The sequence below is a fragment of the Leucopleurus acutus genome (assembly GCF_964270905.1).
Source record: "Leucopleurus acutus genome assembly, chromosome: 3".
In the NCBI taxonomy this organism is placed as follows: domain Eukaryota; kingdom Metazoa; phylum Chordata; class Mammalia; order Artiodactyla; family Delphinidae; genus Leucopleurus; species Leucopleurus acutus.
Window position 1 is genome coordinate 85,870,437 of NC_139145.1, and position 20,664 is coordinate 85,891,100.

Genomic DNA, 20,664 nt, shown 5'->3' on the forward strand with positions numbered 1-20,664 from the left:
TAGTGTATATATGTCCATGCCTCTGTCTCGCTTTGTCACAGCTTACCCTTCCCCCTCCCTATATCCTCAAGTCCATTCTCTAGTAGGTCTGTGTCTTTATTCCTGTCTTACCCCTAGGTTCTTCATGACATTTTTTGTTTTTCTTAGATTCCATGTATATGTGTTAGCGTATAGTATTTGTCTTTCTCTTTCTGACTTACTTCACTCTGTATGACAGACTCTAGGTTCATCCACCTCACTACAAATAACTCAATTTCATTTCTTTTTATGGCTGAGTAATATTCCATTGTATATATGTGCCACATCTTCTTTATCCATTCATCCGATGATGGACACTTAGGTTGCTTCCATCTCCTGGCTATTGTAAATAGAGCTGCAGTGAACATTGTGGTACATGAGTCTTTTTGAATTATGGTTTTCTCAGGATATATGCCCAGTACTGGGATTGCTGGGTCATATGGTAGCTCTATTTGTAGTTTTTTAAGGAACCTCCATACTGTTCTCCATAGTGGCTGTACCAATTCACATTCCCACCAGCAGTGTAAGAGTGTTCCCTTTTCTCCACACCCTCTCCAGCATTTGTTGTTTGTAGATTTTAAATCATAGTCTTTTAATTTGCCATAATAATCCATGAAATGCATAAGAGAAAGTATTCAATAACTACTGAATTGTGAAGCATCTTAGTTATTTCTAAGTGCTTGTCTATTTCAAATTAAACCACGATAGAATATTTTTCTGCATTTCAAATTATTTCCTTGGGATAAAGTTTCTGAAATTAAGTTACTAGATCAAAGTTTGTTGATAATTTAAAAATTGTTTGTGATTTTAAGAAATTTTTACAAACTTAAAGAACTTGATAGAGTACATAATAAAACTCATGTGTTGACATATTGTTATGTTTGATTCAAATATTTTTCTTTAATAAAGAATAGATCAACAGATAAACTTGAAGCTCTTTGACCACATGTCCTTCCAATTATAATAATTGTGGCATATATTATTTCCATTCATTTTTGTACTTTAACATACAAGAATGTAAAATTGCATTTTCCTGGGCTTCCCTGATGGTGCAGTGGTTAAGAATCCGCCTACCAGTGCAGGTGACATGGGTTTGAGCCCTGGTCCGGGAAGATCCCACATGGCGCAGAGCAGCTAAGCCCATGCGCCACAACTACTGAGCCTGCGCTCTAGAGCTGGCAAGCCACAACTACTGAAGCCCACGTGCCTAGAGCCCGTGCTCTGCAACAAGAGAAGCCACAGCAATGAGAAGCCTGTGCACCGCAACGAAGAGTAGCCCCTGCTTGCTGCAACTAGAGAAAGCCTGTGCACAGCAACGAAGACCCAACGCAGCCAAAAAATAATAACAATAACAAAAAAAATTTGTATTTTCCAGTCTATTTCCTAAAGTACATAACTAGGAATGGAATTGTTGGATATACCATTTAGTAAACAGAACTTATTAATTCTGTCTAATGATTAGTCATTTTTGTATTTTGGTTATAAAATCTATCTCTACCACAAGATCATGTAGATATTGTTATACATTATTTTTTAAAAAATCTTACTGTTTTATCTTTAATACATATGGAAATGATTTTTGTTAGTGGTGTTAAGCGCAGGTCCAGTTTCCCTTTTTTTAATGTACATACCAGCTTGATCAACACCATGTATCGAAAAGAACATCCTTCTTCACTATTTCTCTAGTACAATGATTATGTAAATCAAGTGTCCACATATAGTGGGTATATTTCTGGGCTCTCTTTTCTGTTTCACTGGCCTCTTTGTCCCTTTTTAATATTACCACACTGCTTTAATGACTGTTACTTAGTGATAACATTTAATAGTCAACATGATAGATTTTTCCAAGTTTCTTCTTCTTCAGTGATATCCTGCATATTCTATTTAAAAATTAAAAAAATTTTTATTGAGGTGTAGTTTACTACAATATTAGTTTCAGGTGTAGAACATAGTGATTCAAAATTTTTAGAGATTATACTGCTTTTAAAATTATTATATTTATATTCCCTGTGCTGTACAATATATCCTGGTAGCTTATTTATTTTATACATAGTAGTTTGTATGTCTTAATCCCCTACCTCTATCTTGCCCATACCTCCTTTCTTCTCCCCACTAGTAATCTCTAGTTTGTTCTCTATAGCTGTGAGTCTGTTTCTATTTTGTTACGTTTATGTTTGTTTTATTTTTTATTCTCCAAATATAAGTGATAATATACAGTATTTGTCTTTCTCTGACTTATTTCACTAAGCATAATAACCTCCAGGTTCATCTATGTTGCAAACAGCAATGTTTCATTAATTTTTATGAATGAATAGTAGTCCATTATATGTATATACCACATATTCTTTATCCATTCATCTATTGATGAACACTCAGGTCGCTGTCATATCTTGGTTGTTGTAAATGCTGCCAGTGAACATTGAGGTGAATGTATCTTTTCAAATTAGTGTTTTTGGAGAATTCCCTGGTGGTCCAGTGGTTAGGACTCTGCGCTTTCATTGCCAAGGGTGCGGTTCCGTCTCTAGTTGGGGAACTAAGATCCCACAAGCCGCGTGGGGTGGCTAAAAACAAAAACAAAAGAAAAACCAAACAATGCCAGAACAAGTCAGTGTTTTCATTTTCTTTAGATGTATACCTGGAAGTGGAATTGCTGGATCATGTGGTAGTTCTTCTTTTAGTTTTTTGAGGAACTTCCACGTAGTTTTTTACAGCGGCTGCACCAATTTACATTCCTACCAACATTGTACAAGTGTTCCCTTTTCTCCACATCCTCGCCAACATTTGTTATTTGTGGTCTTTTTGATGACAGACATTCTGACAAGTGTGAGGTGATACCTCATTGTAGTTTTGATATGCATTTCTCTGATTAGGGATATTAAGCATCTTTTCATGTGCCTGTTGACCATCTGTATGTCTTCTTTGGAAAAATGTCTATTCAGGTCTTCTGCATATTTTTTAATCAAGATGTTTGGTTTTTTTGATATTGAGTTATATGAGCTGTTTATGTATTTTGGATATTAACCCTTTATCAGTCATATCATTTGCAAATATTTTCTCCTATTCAGTAGGTTGTTGTTTCTTTTTGTTAATGGTTTCCTTTGTTGGGCAAAAGCTTTTAAGTTTAATTAGGTTCCATTTGTTTATTTTTGCTTTTATTTCCTTTGCCTTAGGAGAAATATCCAAAAATATATTGCAACAATTTATGTTAAAGAGTTTTCTGCCTATGTTTTCTTCTAGGAGTTTTACAGTTTTCACTCTTACATTTAGGTCTTTAATCCATTTTGAATTAATTTTGTTTATGGTGTGAGAAAATGTTTAATTTCATTCTTTTATATGTGGCTGTCCAATTTTCCCAGCACCACTTATTAAAGAGACTGTCTTTTCCCCATTGCGTATTCTTGTCTCCTTTGTCATAGATTAGTTGGCCATAAGTGCATGGGATTATTTCTGGGTTCTCTATTCTTTTCCATTGATCTATGTGTCTGTTTTTGTGCCAATACCATGCTATTTTGATTACTGTAGCTTTGTAGTTTTGTCTGTGAAGTCAGGCAGTGTGACACCTCCAGCTCTATTCTTTCTCAAGATTATTTTGGCTATTCAGGGTCTCTTGTGTTTCCATACCAATTTTAAAATTATTTGTTCTAATATTGTGAAAAGTGCCACTGGTATTTTGATATGGATTGCGTGGAATCTGTAGATTGCCTTGGGTATTTTTGTCATTTTCACAATATTAATTCTTCTAATCCATAAACACAGTATATCTTTCTATCTGTGTCATCTTTAATTTCTTTCATCAGTGTCTTAGTTTTCCCAGTACAGGTCTTTTACCTTCTTAGTTAGATGTAAATTTTTATAGAGGTACTGTCTATCTTTTCTTAGATTTCTTCCTATGTGTTTGGTATTTGTGATCCTGCTGTAAGTTTTATGCACATATTGAAAAAAATATGTCTTCTCTAGCTGCTGCCAGAAGAAAGACAATTGATTTTTGTGTATTGATTTTACATATGGAAATACTGCTAAATTCTCTCATTAATTCTAAACATGTTTATCTCAGTCACAATTTAAAAAGAATACTCTAAACATTTCATGATTAAGCATGATCTTTTTTGAAACTTTATCTGACACTTAAATTGTATTTTGTGGTGTTTTTTTTAAATTTAAATCTCATTAAACTTCATTACTATTTTAAGCAGTTAATTTTCCTTTATATTTTATTTATTGTTCATCACTTTCCTTGCTTTTCATTCTTTGTTACTTCTTAGATCTGTTTTTTCTTTTGCCTGATGTACAACTTTTTTTTGGCCACGCTGTGCAGCATGTGGGGATCCTAGTTCCCCAACCAGGGATCGAACCTGTGCCCCGTGCAGTGGAAGCATGGAGTCTTAACCACTGGACTGCCAGGGAAGCCCCAGATGTACAACTTTTTGAACTTTGCTTAGTGAGATTTCGTTGTTGAGAAAAATCTTAGTTTTTGTTAGTCTGAATATACCTTTATTTTATTCTTATTTTTGGAAGAAATTTAAAACTGAACATGGAATTGTCTTTGGTCTGTTATAACTTTTATTGTTTTGTCCCCCCAGAACATTGATGATATCATTCCACTAACAGCTTCCATTAGTGCTGTTGGGAAGTTAGCTGAAATTTTGATGCTATTTCTTTAAAGTTTAATCTGTTTTCCCCAACTTTGGGTGCTTTAAAAAATTTCTTATTCTCTTGTATTCTGCAATTTTACTATGATGTGTTAGAATGTAATTTTAAAAATATTCTACTTAGATTTCTTGTGCCTTTTGTATCTGTGGACTGTGTCTCTCTTTTGTCATTCCTGAAAAAATATCAGATATTGTTCCTTTAGATATTACCTTGACAACCCATTCTTTCTTTTTCTGAGACTGTTGATTGAATGTATATTAGACCATCTCATTTTATATTTCATATCTTTTATTTTGTCTCCATTTTCTATATTTTCATCTCTTTCTACTGTATTTTGAATAATTCTGATATGTGCTCTGTTTTCCCATGACTAACTCTCTCTTGTTACCAATTTATACATTGAATTTTAAAAACTATCTTACATGTCTAGCAATTCATTTATTTTTCTTCAAATCTTCTATGTAGACTTATAGTTTCTGGTTGCCTGTACATACTTTTGAGCATATTGTGGAAATAAGTATGATGGTTTTATAATTTGTGTTGATCCAATGAATAGGGTATAAATCTATGTTGAGACTAATCTTCTCAGATATATGTGTATTTTTTTTTCTTTCTCTTTCCTTCTCTGTTGAGCAGCAAGGCGGCCTTTTCTACAGCTCCCTGAGGTTGGGAGAAGGGATAGTGATTAGTTCTGATTGCTCTTACCATGGATATTTAGTCAATGTGGAGGGAGTCTTCTGTAACTTTTCCCCACCTTGAAAATCCTAGATTTTTTTTTCTTACTGTGCAGTCATTTAGAAAACACACTTTGTTTTGTATCAGTGGCCTCTTGTATCAAGGTAAACCAGATTCTGCGCCTGGCATCAGCTGTTTGAGATGAAGCAGAGATCTTGGTACCTTGCATGAAAAGACATTACGTTTGGTTTTTTTATGTATTGCCTGAATTGTCATAGACCTCGTACTGTATTTGCTTCACTTATTCTTCTTAGAAACAAGAGCTTTGCATGCTTAGTGTGGGTTCTGTTGGAGATGCATGTAGGGCTCCATGTAAATCCTTCAAGTGAGGTACTGAAGTCCACCCATTTCTGGACCAAAGGTTATTTTATATCTTTCTCACAGAAGCTGCTCTTGAGGGTTTCTTAATTTTTTTAATATCTGGAGACTGTAGTCTTCAAAGCTTCCTGAGATATCAAAGCCTGAAATTTTTCCTTTTTATTAATGTTTTTGACTTTTATATTTAGTAAAATGTGCTCTAAATATTTAAAATATTACGTATTTATAGTATATATGTATATAATAGTATTGATTTTGATATGTATACATTTATAATACCATATAGCTCTATAGTGTGGGCTCTAAATTTGTGCTGTCAGAAGCAGGAAGAAACTTTTCTACACTCATATTTATATTCTTGTCATTTGTTTATTTGATCTGTGATCTGTAGTCTTTGTTTTTCATTTATCTGAATTACTATAATCTTTTAAGTGATTCTAATGGTTGAGACCTTGTAATTAAGTCTGTTAATTTTAACCTAGGACATCTGTACTTGTAGCATTTGGGTTGGCTACAAATGATTTAGCCCAAAATATGGTAATTTAGGAGCTGGGAGGCCGTAAAGAGCATGAACACATTCAGTATATATATTGCAGTGTAATTTCCTTAGGATGAATTGCCCCAAATGCGATATCAGCAGCTACTTATGAGATTATCTGTATAAAGTAAGTAGGATCTTGCAAGATCTTAGAAACCACAGTCCTCTTATACTTGGGCGTACGCCACTGTCTTGGCTCAGATCTCTAGATGGCAGGATACGAGAAGAGGATTAATATTTTAATACTAGATTTGCGGTATACAAATTCAATTCAGTGAAGCTGAAAAAAAAAATAGGAAAGTGAGGCAAAAAGGCTCGATGTATTACCACCCTGATCACTAAATCACAACTTGCCTTAAAGAGACACAGCAGAGCCTTGTCTATACTTGACATTTGGAATTTATCAAGACAGATTTCAAGAAAAAAAATCTCAAAATGGACCATAAAATGGAGACTCAAGGAAGGGTATTGATCTCTGCTCCCTCCTGTTCACCCCAGAGGTGCTCACTCATCCATACTTCCAAGTTGTGTCACCCAGCCCTTGCTACTCCAAATGTGGAAGGGGAGGGGCAGCTCAGTGTTTGGGGGCATGAAGGTTATGCAGGCATCAAGTCAGTCTGAGACTCTGCACAATGTTTATGTCCAGTACAGCCACTAGTCATGAAGGCCTTCATTTGGGGGAATGTTTTCAGACATCAGATTTTTCTTACCTCTAAACTCAACTCAATGTCAGTTATTCATAGCTTAATCTAGAGGAAAAAGTAGAGTCATTGCCCAAGTGTCCTATAATAGTTATTCAGTCTTTAGTCTTCCATTGTCCTGGGAACCATGTTTTCCTACAATTATCCTTTTATGTTTTAAAAACTCTTTAGATCTGGGATGTTTTCAAGTCTGTTTCTCACCGTGCTGCACCCCCAACACATTCACCAAAGCACTAAACTTTTCATTAGCCATGGAAGGAGGCACATCGTATCCCAAATGTTGTCCATTACCCCCTTTATCCTCATAGAAAGCTGATGTCAGGATCACAAAAAAGTGATGCGCTAATGAAATGAGTCTTTCCTCCATGGCCTGCCATTTGCTTCAAAAAGGATATCATTGAAAGTTAGTCCCATAAAGCGCCAATGACGATGATCTGAGGAACTATCAGTCAGTACTTCATGAGTGACAGTTTGTGCCAGTATTTCAGTCTATTTATGATAAACTATGATCACCAATGCAAAGACTGCTAATTGTCCCTCCTCCCATACCAATTTTCTCCTTCTTTTGTATTAATAGAGGTTGTATTTGGACACATGAGCAACCATTAAAGAATACAGTTCTCAGCTTCCGTTGTTTCTAGATGTGGTCATGGGTATAATCCTGGCCAATGATGGATTAGCAGAAGGGATATGTACCACTGGCATTTTGTGCCCTTTTAAAAGGAGTAGTATGTTTTCCTGTTCCTCTCCGTGTCTCTTCCTTTTAGTTGGAATGAGGATGTGATTGCAACAGCTGGAGCAGACATCTTAGACCATGAAATGAAAGTTGTATGTTGAGAATAGCAGAGTAACCAGGTATAAAAGGTCAGATACCAATATCCTGGAGCCGCCATATCAAGCCTGGATTGCTTATCTTGGTCTGCCGCATGAAAGAGAAATGAAGGTCTATCTTGATTAATTTATCATAATCTTGTCCTTTTAATAGCAGTTAAACTGGTTTCCTCACCCTTGAAATAAATGTTTCTGGGTGTTTTTTGAGGTGAATTTTCTAGAACGAAGCCTCCAAGCAGTGCTCCATAGCTTTGGTTATCACATCAGCTTTATTCTATCGCCAGATGACTCATTAACTATGCAACTGAATAAGAATTAATTTGTTTTTAAGCCTTGATCCAGTTGGATGAGTAGGGAAGGGTTGGCTATAATGGCCTACATCCTAGGGGATTGTTCCAAAACATAGTGAAAGGATGATCATTCCCTTGCTCATGTACAGTACTGAAATTATTGTTGTTATTAATATTCCTCCACTGACCCTGCTGCGTTCACTCAGACTTGCTGACCCCACTTCCTAACATCTCTATCTCCACCTGAGCCAGCTGATTCTTAGGGTTCTCTGGCAGACACCCAAGTTACAGAAGGAGAACAAGTGTTGCCAGGTTCTACTCCATTTCCTTCTTGGAGATACTGCTACCCTTACAATTTTGGTGAGATCTTCCCCAAGAAGGAGTGTCCTTGATTTCATCAAACCATTCTTTGTGGCAGTAGAGGAAGATGAACCCATTTTCAACTTCTCTTTGAAGAGACAAAGTTCGAAATTTTTCTCTAAGCAAAAGAATGCAGGCAGAGGTTGTCTATCTTTAGTAGTTAAATATGTCACCTTGGGTACTGTTACCCATGCCAGCCAATCAGTCCTTTCTGGTATTAATAATTACATTTAAAAAGAGATGACATTGAACTTTAGAAGTCTAGATGTTTCTTACAGACAACCTTGAAAGGACCATTGACTGTTAAATGCAGAATAGAATGATTCCAAATAGAAGAGCATTCATTTAGAAAAGGGACTAGATTTTTATTCTTGTAAATATTTTTTTTAGCCTTCAGTTTCTTCCAAATGGTTTTCTGTTCAAAATTCAGTCTGTATTAACAGCCCCCTTGCCCCTTATCTGTTTAGAGTTCTCTTTATTCGTAACTACCAAGAAGGAGGGTTTGCGTTTTCAGGGCTTAAGACAGTATTCCATTTGCTAAGACTGAATCAAAATTTAAGATCTAAAGAAAAACAAGAACCTAATAAAAGAATATATCAAACCATAGATATGATGTTTTCAGAAATGAATCTGAGTGGCAATTTCTGGCCTCATACCATAAAGCCTGTTGGATATCCACAATATGAAAATGCTGTAATCAATTACACAGGTATCAGGAACAACGAAATATATTTTCAGTGTCTGACTTCAAAAGCCCATACCCAAGATCAGTGTATCACGGATGCTAAATTTAGGGGAGGCATTTATAGAGTAAATTTATATATATGGCCATTATCACCGACTCTTTTTTCTTTCTTTTTGGCCGCACCGAGCGGCATGCGTGATCTTAATTCCCCCACCAGCGATTGAACCCATGTCCCCTGCAGTGGAAGTGCAGAGCCCTAACCACTGGACTGTCAGGAAATTCCCACCAACTCTTTATTTATGCCTTTCAGATTAATAAATCTGTTCCTGAATTCCTTACACATTCAGTTGTATCATATACATACCTGAAAGGGCTAGACCATTCTTTAATTGTGCTGGTACTTCTGGTTTTTAGGAAGTACCAGCCAAGTTAGTTGTTAGTCAAAATTTCTATCTGTTTCAGTTCCATTTTTTCACCTTCCCATAATACCAAACTTACCAAAGGTATAGCCAGATTAATTTTTTAATTCATCTATTTATTAACACTATCAAATCTGGATTCTGTTTTTATTTATCTAGTAAAAGTACTCTTTTAATGATCTCTACTGACTTCCTAAACATTAACTCTAATGGTATTTTCATTGTCCTTAGTCTTTATCTCTGCAAGATGTACATTTTTGATCATGGTCTGCATCTTCAATCTATTCTTGCTTGGTGTCTCAGTCTAGGATTGTTTGTTTGCATGGAACAGGCACACATTCAGCTTAACTGAAGCAAAAGAAAAATGTAATGGAAGGATGTAGGGCTGTCTTGTGGAACCTGAGAGTGGAAGGTATAGCCAGGTCTCATTTATTCATTCAGTGTCTCTAAGAGACAATGGAGATAAAATGATCAACAGGTATAGTCTGTATCTATACTAGACTACAAACTCTGGCTGTACATCAGTAAATCATCCAACAAACATGGGGCAGGGCTACGATGGTGATCATATCGCTATAAAACTACATACCCATAAAGAAGAGGCATATAACATTAACTAGTAGTACGTGACAGTTGTATTGCATAATACATGCTGAAAGACCATCATCTGTAAATCACACTTATAAATTAATACGTAAAATATTCTCCATTTTTCCGACAGCCAACAAATAGAGCAACCCCTACCTGTGCAGTAGCACCCTTATTATCTAGTTAAATGGTGCCAAAATATATGGAATAAACAGTGAGCACGTTCTATATTCATTAAGTGGGATCAGAGAAAAAATTGCAAAGGAAAAGCAAACAAGATATAATGCAGACAAAGGCATATCGTGAAAAACATGACAGAATACTAACATATCTTTTTCTAAAGCTCTGTGCTTTGGGGTATTTTGTTGTCTTGAACAACATTTCAACAAAAGCCACCTCTTGACTCTACATAAACTATCAGCTCTGACATCAACTAATTAAAAATATTAGCTAATTATTTAAAATCCCTGAATGAGAGGATTGGATTGGCCTAGAGTGAGCCAGATGTCTACTGTGACCCTATCAGCTATAGCCAGCGTAGGGGAGGATGGAGCCAAATGGTGCTAATGTAGAAGTTAGACCCACTGGCCCAGCAGGGACTATGAGTGATGAACAATTCTCAGAGAATGTTTACACCCCAAATTGTACAAATATTTGAATTCCATTGTAGTATTTCCCTGAATCGCCTATCATATTTACCATCCTTTTCCTCTTGCCTCCTACCCGTAGGATTTGTCCAAAGATCTCCCTTGATTCTTTTTTCTCAGTACTCTTCCTCTTGAGATTTCATAGCTTTGAGTATGTAGGTGAATCTTAAGTCTTTATTTCCAGATCTTATCCACTTAATGTCTGCCTCACAAGTTCACTTGGATTATAGGCCTCTCCACTTGGTTGTCTCACAGGTGAATCACAGTCAGTACATCCAGAATGGCACAGATCATCTGCCCAGAGTTTTCCATCTAATTGTCTTGATGCCAACTCTCTACTACTAATCATGTTGGCCCCAAACCATAAGATTATCTCTATGTCCACCCTCACAGTTTCTTTTCTCACATCCTGGTAGTCATCGAGCCCTATTGATTTAACTTCCAACTAATCTCTCACATTCATTTACTTTTCATCATTATTATTGCCCAAACTGTAGTTCAGACCTTTATTACTTCTTACCTAAATTGTTCAAATAATTGTCCAACAGTTTACCAGTAGTCACTCCTCACTCCAAACCATTCAACATCGGACTTTTAAGTTTAGTCATCCTGAAGCACAGCTGTGATCTCATCACTCTTCTGCTGAATAATTCTCTTATTTATCAAATAAAACTCAAAAGTCTATGTGTAATATAGAATTGGTGCCCACTGTAACTAAGAGAATCTAAAATAGCAATGATACTTAAAAATAGTTTATTTCTCTGAATATAGTCAGTCCAGAGCGGGTATGGTGATCCAGGACTTAGATTCCTTTTAACTAGCTGGTCTGCTGCACATGACTTACTCTTTAAGGGCATTTCATGTTCTATTATGGCTGCTGAAAATCCAGACATCACAGTTGTGCTTCATGCAGCAGAATAGAGGAAGGACAGAAGAAGGGTTTATACACTTTTTCAGGAGACTTCCCAGAACTCTCTGAATTTTACTTATGTTTTACTGGCTGAAACCTTAGACATCTGTGCATACCTAACTGCAAGCAAGAATCTTTTAGTGAGAAAGGGAGGAGAATAGATACTGATGTAGGTAGCTTTAAGTCTACCACAGACTACCATTCAGTGCCATTTGTATGTGTCTCAACCTAACATTTCCATCTTCATTTCCTATCTTGATTTTAAGCATTCTGTCTCTCTATGCTACATTAAGACTGTTCTTTTTTCTTTCTTTCTTTGTTTCTACTTGTGTTAGGGTAAATATGAAACAGCTATAAAAAGAGGTCTCTAATTTCAGAGGCTTAAGTAAGATAGAAGTGTATTTATCTCACATATGAATCCAGTGGGTCTAGGCTGACAGGATAGCTCTGCTTTTGGGGTCAGTGAGAAACTCACAACCCTCATTATCTCATAGTTGTACTGATCTGCCTAATCAAAGCCAATTCAGCATCATTTTTGTGTTCCAGTCAACTAGAAGGAAAAAAAGGTTTTATTCTAGGGAAAGTGGCCTGTCTTTAAGTTAAAGGTGACCTGAAATTTGCATATATTGTATCTCCTCACAACCTGCCAGAAAGACTGGGAAATATAGGCACTAGCTGTGTGATCATGTGACCAGGAAGAAACAGAGAAAAGATTTTTGAAAGGATAATTGCCATTCTGTCACATTCTAGTTCCTGTCTTCATATCAAAGTACAGCTCAAGTGCCACTTCTGCAAAGAAGCTTTTTTGAATCTTTAACCCAAAACAGTAATTCTTATAACTAACAGTTATCCAGTGCTGAATCTATGTAAGGAACTAGACAGCGTGTTCCAGTTCATTGTTTCTCAAAATTCTGCAAATTTTGTGCTTATTTCCACAGATGGACAATTATAGCTCACACAGATTAAATGATTAAGCAAAGATTATAGCATCAGGAAGTGTTGGAATCATGACCTTCTAAACTCGACACAGGATTTTATTTCCTTTCTTTTTTTTCTTCAGTGTGTCTCCTTTATGTTACATCATTTGTGATTTGTCTCACTTCCCTCCTAGAATGTGAATTTACTGAGGCCAGGCCTAATTCCTCTCTTAGCCCACATTATATCTAGTGAAATATCTTGTATGTGGGAGGCTTTCATTAAATGTTTATTGAACAAATGAATTGTCAGCTAAAAAAAAGTTCTGAATTCACAGATAACATAAAGTCATTTGGATTGATATCTGTGCAGTCAGAAGACTTTAGTATATTTCCCTTATATGAAATTGGCATGATGACCTTAATTCATTACCTTTCCACAGGACTGTACTTACATACTTACAGTAGATTACATTTATCTTTGTGAAATCCTTTGATAGTTTGAAGAAATTAGAATGTGTGAAGTTAAGATATATTTTCCTTTCAAATGCCTATATTTACTTTTTCAAGTTTCCTTTTGCTTCTTATCATGGGTTGTGTTTATCATTAAATAAGTATTAATTTGTATAACCCCTATTTGTGATGGGCATGAAATAGTTAAAAAAGCTATATTTATTTCCTGTTAAATATTTATTGACATGCACTGAGGGAGTCCAGTTAAGGTACTCAATCTCTGTACAGGAAGCTGGAAAGCATTAGCTTTCCATATTTTTAATGATTCACTACAGGCCTCAACCGTACTGAAAGATAGTTGACAAAACTAAAATTATTTATAAAATATATTCTAAGCGTAGAAATTGTATTAGATATTATTTTTACCCTGAGGCTTTACTCTGCTTTAAAAATAAAGTGATACAAATGCATTTTTCTCTATATCCATTTTCCCTTGGATATAGTGTGTGTATTTGTGTGTTTGGAGTGTGTATAGTGTGTGTATTTGTGTATTTGTGTGTGTGTGTGTGTGGCTGTGTCTTTGTGTGTTTGGAGGGGTTTCTGTGGTCGGTGGTAGGGAAATCTGCTTAAACGAGATGGTTTTAATTTGAGTTTCCCTATTTATGATGTTAATCATTGTTTCATATAGTTATTGGCCACACGGATTTCTTCTTTTGTCAATTACCTGTTTAAGCCTCTTCTCTATGTTTCTATTGTTTGGGAGTTCTTCATATATTCTGTTTATATGATGGATATGAGCCCTTTGTCAGTTACATGTGTTGAAAATATGTTCTTCCATTTGAAGTTTTGCCTTTTAATTCTCTTAGGATGTCTTTATATAGATATATTTACAAACAGAGGTGGTAATCAAGATGTTTAACTATTGATATAGTGTGGAGATTGATAAATCAGAATAGTGCGCACCTACTAAATATCAGCCCTATGTACAAGGATTTTAAAAAATTACAGCATCAGTTAGCATGGCCAAAATTATACTGGAAGTGATGGGAAGTGTCAGTCAATAAAGACATTATTGCGTTTGTTGGGTACATCCATACTACTGCATGTTAGGATCAGTTGAACTTTAATGTCTGATAAATTTAATGAAGAAAGCATGCTACAGTGTTGCATACATGGTTCTATTTACTAAAAACAGTACACATAGGTTGGTTTATATTTGTGAGCATTGAGAAAGATACAAAGGATACACACTGACCCATTAATCTTGGCTATTTCTAATGGGTAGAATTGGAGACGGTAGGGTTGGGATGCATCCCTGAATGTTTGGTTTGTTATAAACAGCACTGTTATGTTAATACTTTTAAAGAATCTAATTTCTAATGAAAATTAGAAAAATTTAAATGGATAAAGGGACTATCATTCCCATAATACTCTGTACAAATGGGAAGACTGAAGCTATTTTGGACTCTTCGTGAGGAGTAGGTCCATGTCGATCAACGATATGTCATCCCAGATGACTGTTGAGAAAGAGTTTTCAGCCAACCTTTACCATATACATCTAACCTCATATCTCCAAGAGCAAGATAACAGGTAGTCAAGAATGAAGTTATTCATTTCAAATGCCCAGTTCTAGCAGACTTTGTGAGTTCTAACACCTCAACTCTTCTGCTATTTTACTATACACTGCTTGAGGGCAAGGTTGTTTGTTGGTTTCACCGTTGTATCCCAGTTCCAAGGTTGGTAGCACCTGATACATAGAGATAGTCAATAAATGCTTACTGATTGAATGATTGAATAAATGCCTACTTTAGGGTGACAGTTAAAGAGCTGGTCATTTCATTAATTGTTCTTCACTGGGATATATATTTGGCTCTAGTTTACAGAGCATCATGGTTTTATCTCTGCTTATCCTGTGATCATGTGGCACTGTGATTAATTTTACATACATCTGTCTTCCCAGTTGGACTATGAGTCACTCAGAGGCAAAATTTGATTTTTATTCATGTTTTTTTCCTATATGCCACAGAGCAACTAATTCAGTAAGTTGTTGAAAGACGTTTTATTTTCTCAGGTAACTCCTTTAAATCGTATGACTCCAACAGTTATTTTATCACATAAACAACTCATTGACTCTACTACCCATTTTCTATTCCTCTGATATCACTTTTGATTCCATGCCATTTTAAACGCTGTGGTACATCATTGTAATCACTTTACTTATTCTCTTGCATACAGCCTCAACTTTTCTCACTTCTCTTTGAAATACTTGTCTACCCTCTCTACACTTTGCCCATGGGATCCTTTCCATTCACAAGGCTTTAAATGCCATATGTGCACTAATGACTCAAAAATTGATATATTTAGCCTGAACCTTTCTCCCAAATTCAGACTCATATCTAACTGATTACTCTGCGTCTCCATTTGGATGGCCATGGTCATCTCAAACATAACATGTCCAATACTGAACTTATTCTCTACCCTCACCTCAAATCTGCTCCTCTAGCAACCTTTCCCATCTTGGTAAACAGCAATTCTATCCTTTCCGTTACTCAGTTAATCATGACTCCTTTTTTTTTTTTTTTCTCTCATGCCTATTTCTAATTCACTGGGCAGTCTGGTTGGAGCTAATGTCAAAATATATCCATTATCCAAACTCTTTGCTTTAATTACTTTGCTATAATTCTGATCCAAGCCAAATTACCTCTCAGCTAAGTGTATATGTGCTCTCTCCCTTGCTACCTCCCCACCCTCCAGCCCTCAACACAGCATCGGAATGATCCTGTTAAAATATAAGTTGAATTATGCCACTCATCTCATCAAAACCCAGCAATAGATTCCCATCTCATCCAAAGTTAGTATGGCTCCTTGTCACCTCTCTGACCTTACTACATACATCTTTTCTGTCTTGCCTACTTTACTTCAGCCACAGTTCGACTGATTCTACTTGCACGGAGGGAATAATGCTTTAGCTTAAATTGAACCAACCCTGAAATATGTGAGGATATAAATCAGTCTTCAACGTAATGAAGCTATGCTGGATTTTTTTCAAAGGCTACAAAGTTCTTCAGTATCATGAGAATTATATTTCTCAATCCAAGAGTATGATAAGATCAATCTAGGAGACCTGTGTATGTATGTGTGTGTGTGTGTGTGTGTGTATATATATATATATACACACACACACACACACACACACACACACATATATATGCATAAATATTTTACTGATTTTTGTGTGTGTGAAACTTTCTCATTAAGGTAAAGTGCTTTTTCAGAAAATAGATATACTTAGCCACTGGATGTTTGATTAATTATTTGGAAGTGATAGCTATAATTATTGATTTTTTTTTTTTCTTTTTTGGTTTAGGCCACCATTTTCAATCACAAAAGAATTCATCTTGAGACCCAACCAAACAAAAAATCCAAAAGAGGAGGAAGAACTGTTGGACATAGCTAGAAAAAACCTTATCAAATGTAAGGTAATGGCACACTATTGATTACTTTAGTATGTGAACTTTCTCTCCCAGTTGGTGGATGATTACCTGTTCTAAAATATTGAAAGAAAAAGATAAGAATACACCTTTCTTTAATCATAAGTAGGCATAGTTAAAAATACTAATGCAAATTAAAGTTAAAACTTATGACCAAATTATTCAATGTCAAATGGCTTTTTGGATGAAGATTCTTCATAAATTATTGGAGAATATAGTTGTTGGCACTAATCCAAGAGCCCACAGCAAAATATCAACGGCTGGTAAATAAATTTTTGTTTATGAAAATTACACTTTTTACTAAAAAAATGTTAACTGATATATGATGTTTCCTAAAGAGGAAAGAAAGGTCTCCTAAACATTCACTACACATGCACAGAGTACTCTGTTCTTTCTCTGTAACAAATTATTCACCTAACTTGTAGAAAATACATTCTTTAAGAATATGTCATTAATTCACAAAATTTCAAACACATATAAAAACAGAACAGAAAGTAAAATAAGTCCTTCTTTTACCTATCTTCATTAGATCCAGTTTAAGTTTTGGCAGAGAAATAATATACATATGATTTTGCTTTAACACTAGATAACTGGTGAAATAAAAGCTGCACAAAACTGAAGCATAAATTAAGTCAACAATTTTTTTGTGGCTGTTGTTTCCCAGCATTTTGGCTCATGATTGACCATATTTAAAATTTTTTAAAAAATCCATGAAAAAAGTTGATTAGAAAAAAGAATATACTTTATTAGCTTTGCATGCAGATAGTTGCCAGCAGGTACATTCATCAGTGTGTTTCTCTTCAGTTGGCCAACTGGGGCAGCCCCAGGAATGGTCACATTAATATAAGAGGGGAAATCTTCATATCTCTTTTATGTTCACTAACCAGTCCATTCACAGTGAAGTAGCTGGAGTGCTCCAGAAAATTGGCATCAAGCTATTTTTTTTCAATATGGTTACCCTTTTAAAATCAGAGATGCATTCTCTTGGTGAGGAAATGAGACAGAAATAATCCCTAGAAAGAAAGAGTGAAAATTATTTTCAGCAGACACTGATATTACTCAGAATATTAACATTCTATACATTTTAACACTAATACAGTTTACATAAAATGTCAAAAAATAAATATAATAAATGCAAAAATATACAGCTTTAAGAGCATCAGCCTCATAGAATGACTTTCAGAATAAAGAGATAATACAAATAAATAAGTGAATAAATAAAAATGAAAATAAATGATAAAATAGTAATAAAATACAAATGATTGGATTAATAATAAAATATAAATAATAATATATCAATCATATATATATAAATAAATATATAGATAGATCAATAAAACAAAGAGCTGGGCTCTTGAAAGGGTAGACAAAATCAACAAACCTTTAGCCAGACTCACCAAGAAGAAAGAGAGAGGACCCAAATAAACAAATTGAGAAATGAAAGAGGAGAAATAACAACTGATACCACAGAAATACAAGAAATTCACAAGAAAATACTATGAACAGTTATATGCCAACAAAATGGACTACCTAGAAGAAATGGACAAGTTTCTAGAAACATACAGCCTACTAAAACTGAGTCAAGAAGAAACATAATTTGAAGAGACTGATCACTAGATCTGAAATATGTAATAAAAAAACTCTCTGCAAACAAAAGTCCAGGACTGGAAGGCTTCACTGGGGAATTCTGCCAAACCTACAAAGAAGAACTGTACTATCCTTCTCAAACTCTTCCAAAAAACTGAAGAGGAGGGAACATTCCCAAAATCATTCTCTGAAGCCACCATCACCCTGATGCCAAAACCAGACAAAGACACTACCAAAAAAAAAAAAAAAAAACAAGAAAATCACAGGCCAATATCTTTGAATATAGATACAAAAATCCTCAGCAAAATATTAGCAAACTGAATCCAACAACACATAAAAGGATTGTACACTATGATAAAGTTGGAGTCATCCCATAGTCACAAGGATGGTTCAGCATATGCAAATCAATCAATGTTTTAAACCACATCAACAAAAGAGAAGATAAAACAACAACATGGTCATTGCAGAAAAGCATTTGATAAAATTCAACATCCATTCCTGATAAAAACTCTCACCAAAGTGGGTATAGAGGGAGCATATCTCAACATAATAAAAAGCCACTTATGACAAACCCACAGTCAACATAATATTCATTGGTGAAAAGCTGAAAGCCTTCTTGCTAAATTCTGGAACAAGACAAGGATGCCCACTCTTACCAATTCTATTTAACATAGTGTTGGACATCCTAGGCACAACAATCAGACAAGAAAAAATATCCAAATGGGAAAGGAAGAGATAAAATTGTCATTGTATGCAGATGATATGATACTCTATATAGAAAACCCTAAAGACTCCACACAAAAACGATTAGAACTGATAAATGAATTCAGCAAGGTAGCAGGATACAAGATTAACATACAGAAATCTGTTCCATTTCTTTACAGTAACAAGGAAATATCAGAAAGAGAACGTAAAAAAAAAAAAATCCCATTTAACATCATGTCAAAAAAAATACCTAGGAATAAACCTGACCTAGGAGGTGAAAGGCTTACATGCTGAGAACTATAAAACATTGATAAAGGAAATTGAAGATGATTCAAAGAAATGGAAAGATATCCAATGCTTTGGATTGGAAGAATTAATATTGTTAAAATGGCCATACTGCCCAAAGCAATCTACAGAATTAATGCTATCCCTATCAAATTACCCATGAGATTCTTCACAGAGCTAGAACTAAGAATCCTAGAATTTACATGGAACCACAAAAGACCCAGAATTGCCAAAGCAATCCTGAGGAAAAAGAATAAAGCTGGAGGCATAACCCTCCCAGACTTCAGATAACACTACAAAGCTACAGTAATCAAAACAGTGTGGTATTGGCACAACAGACATATGGATCAGTGGAACAGAATAGAGAGCCCAGAAGTAAATCCACACACCTAGAGTCAATTAATCTTCAATGAAGGAGGCAATAATATACAATGGGCAGTCTGTTCAACAAGTGGTATTGGGAAAACTGTATAGCCACATGTAAATCAATGAAGTTACCCTCACACCATAAACAAATATAAACTCAAAATGACTTAAAGACTTAAATATAAGACATGACACCATAAAACTCCTAGAAGAGAACATTGGCAAAACATTCTCTGACATAAATTATACCAGTATTTTCTTAGGTTAATCTCCCAAGGCAATAGAAATAAAAGCAAAAATAAACAAATGGGACCTAATCAAACTTATAAGCTTTTGCACAGCAAAGCAAGCCATACACAAAATGAAAAGATAACTTGTGGACTGGGAGAAAGTATTTGCAAGTGATGCAACTGACAAGGTCTTAGTTTCCAAAATATCCAAAACAGCTCATACAGCTCAATATCAAAGAAACCCCAAACAACCCAATCAAAAAATGGGCAAAAGACCTAACTAGATGTTTCTCCAAAGACATACAGATGGCCAACAGGCACATGAAAAGATGCTCAACATCACTAATTGTTAGAGAAAGGCAAATCCATACCATAGTGAGGTATCACCTCACACTGATCAGAATGGCCATTATCAAAAAGTCTACAAATAACAGATACTGGAGAGAACATGGAGGAAGATGAACCCTCCTACATTGTTGGTGGGAATGTAAATTGGTGCAGCCACTATGGAAAACAGTATGGAGATTCCTTAAAAAACTTAAAATAGAGTTACCATGTGATCCAGCAATTCTACTCCTGGGCATATATCTGGAAAAGATGAAAAGTCTAATTCAAAAAGATACATGCACCCCAGAGTTCATAGCAGCACTATTTACAATAGCCAAAACATGGAAGCAACCTAAGTGTCCATTGACAGGTGAATGGATAAAGATGTGAGATATATATATATATATATATATATATATATATATATATAAAAGAATATTACTCATCCGTAAAAAAGAATGAAGTATTGCCATTTGCAGCTATTATGGATGGATTTGGAGATTATCATACTAGGTGAAGTAAGTTAGAGAAAAACATCATATAATATCACTTACATGTGGAATCTAAAAGAATAATACAAATTAACTTATTTACAAAACAGAATCAGACACACAGA

General features: G+C 35.1%; 1 protein-coding gene across 1 annotated transcript in view; it reads left to right on the forward strand.

Moving 5' to 3' along the window:
- The window catches only part of TMEM232 (transmembrane protein 232), a 260,737-nt gene that overhangs the window by 13,848 nt on the left and 226,225 nt on the right, over positions 1 to 20,664 (forward strand). The window contains 1 exon segment of the mRNA XM_082836202.1: positions 16,425 to 16,536. Coding sequence (XP_082692328.1) covers positions 16,425 to 16,536 — 112 coding nt within the window.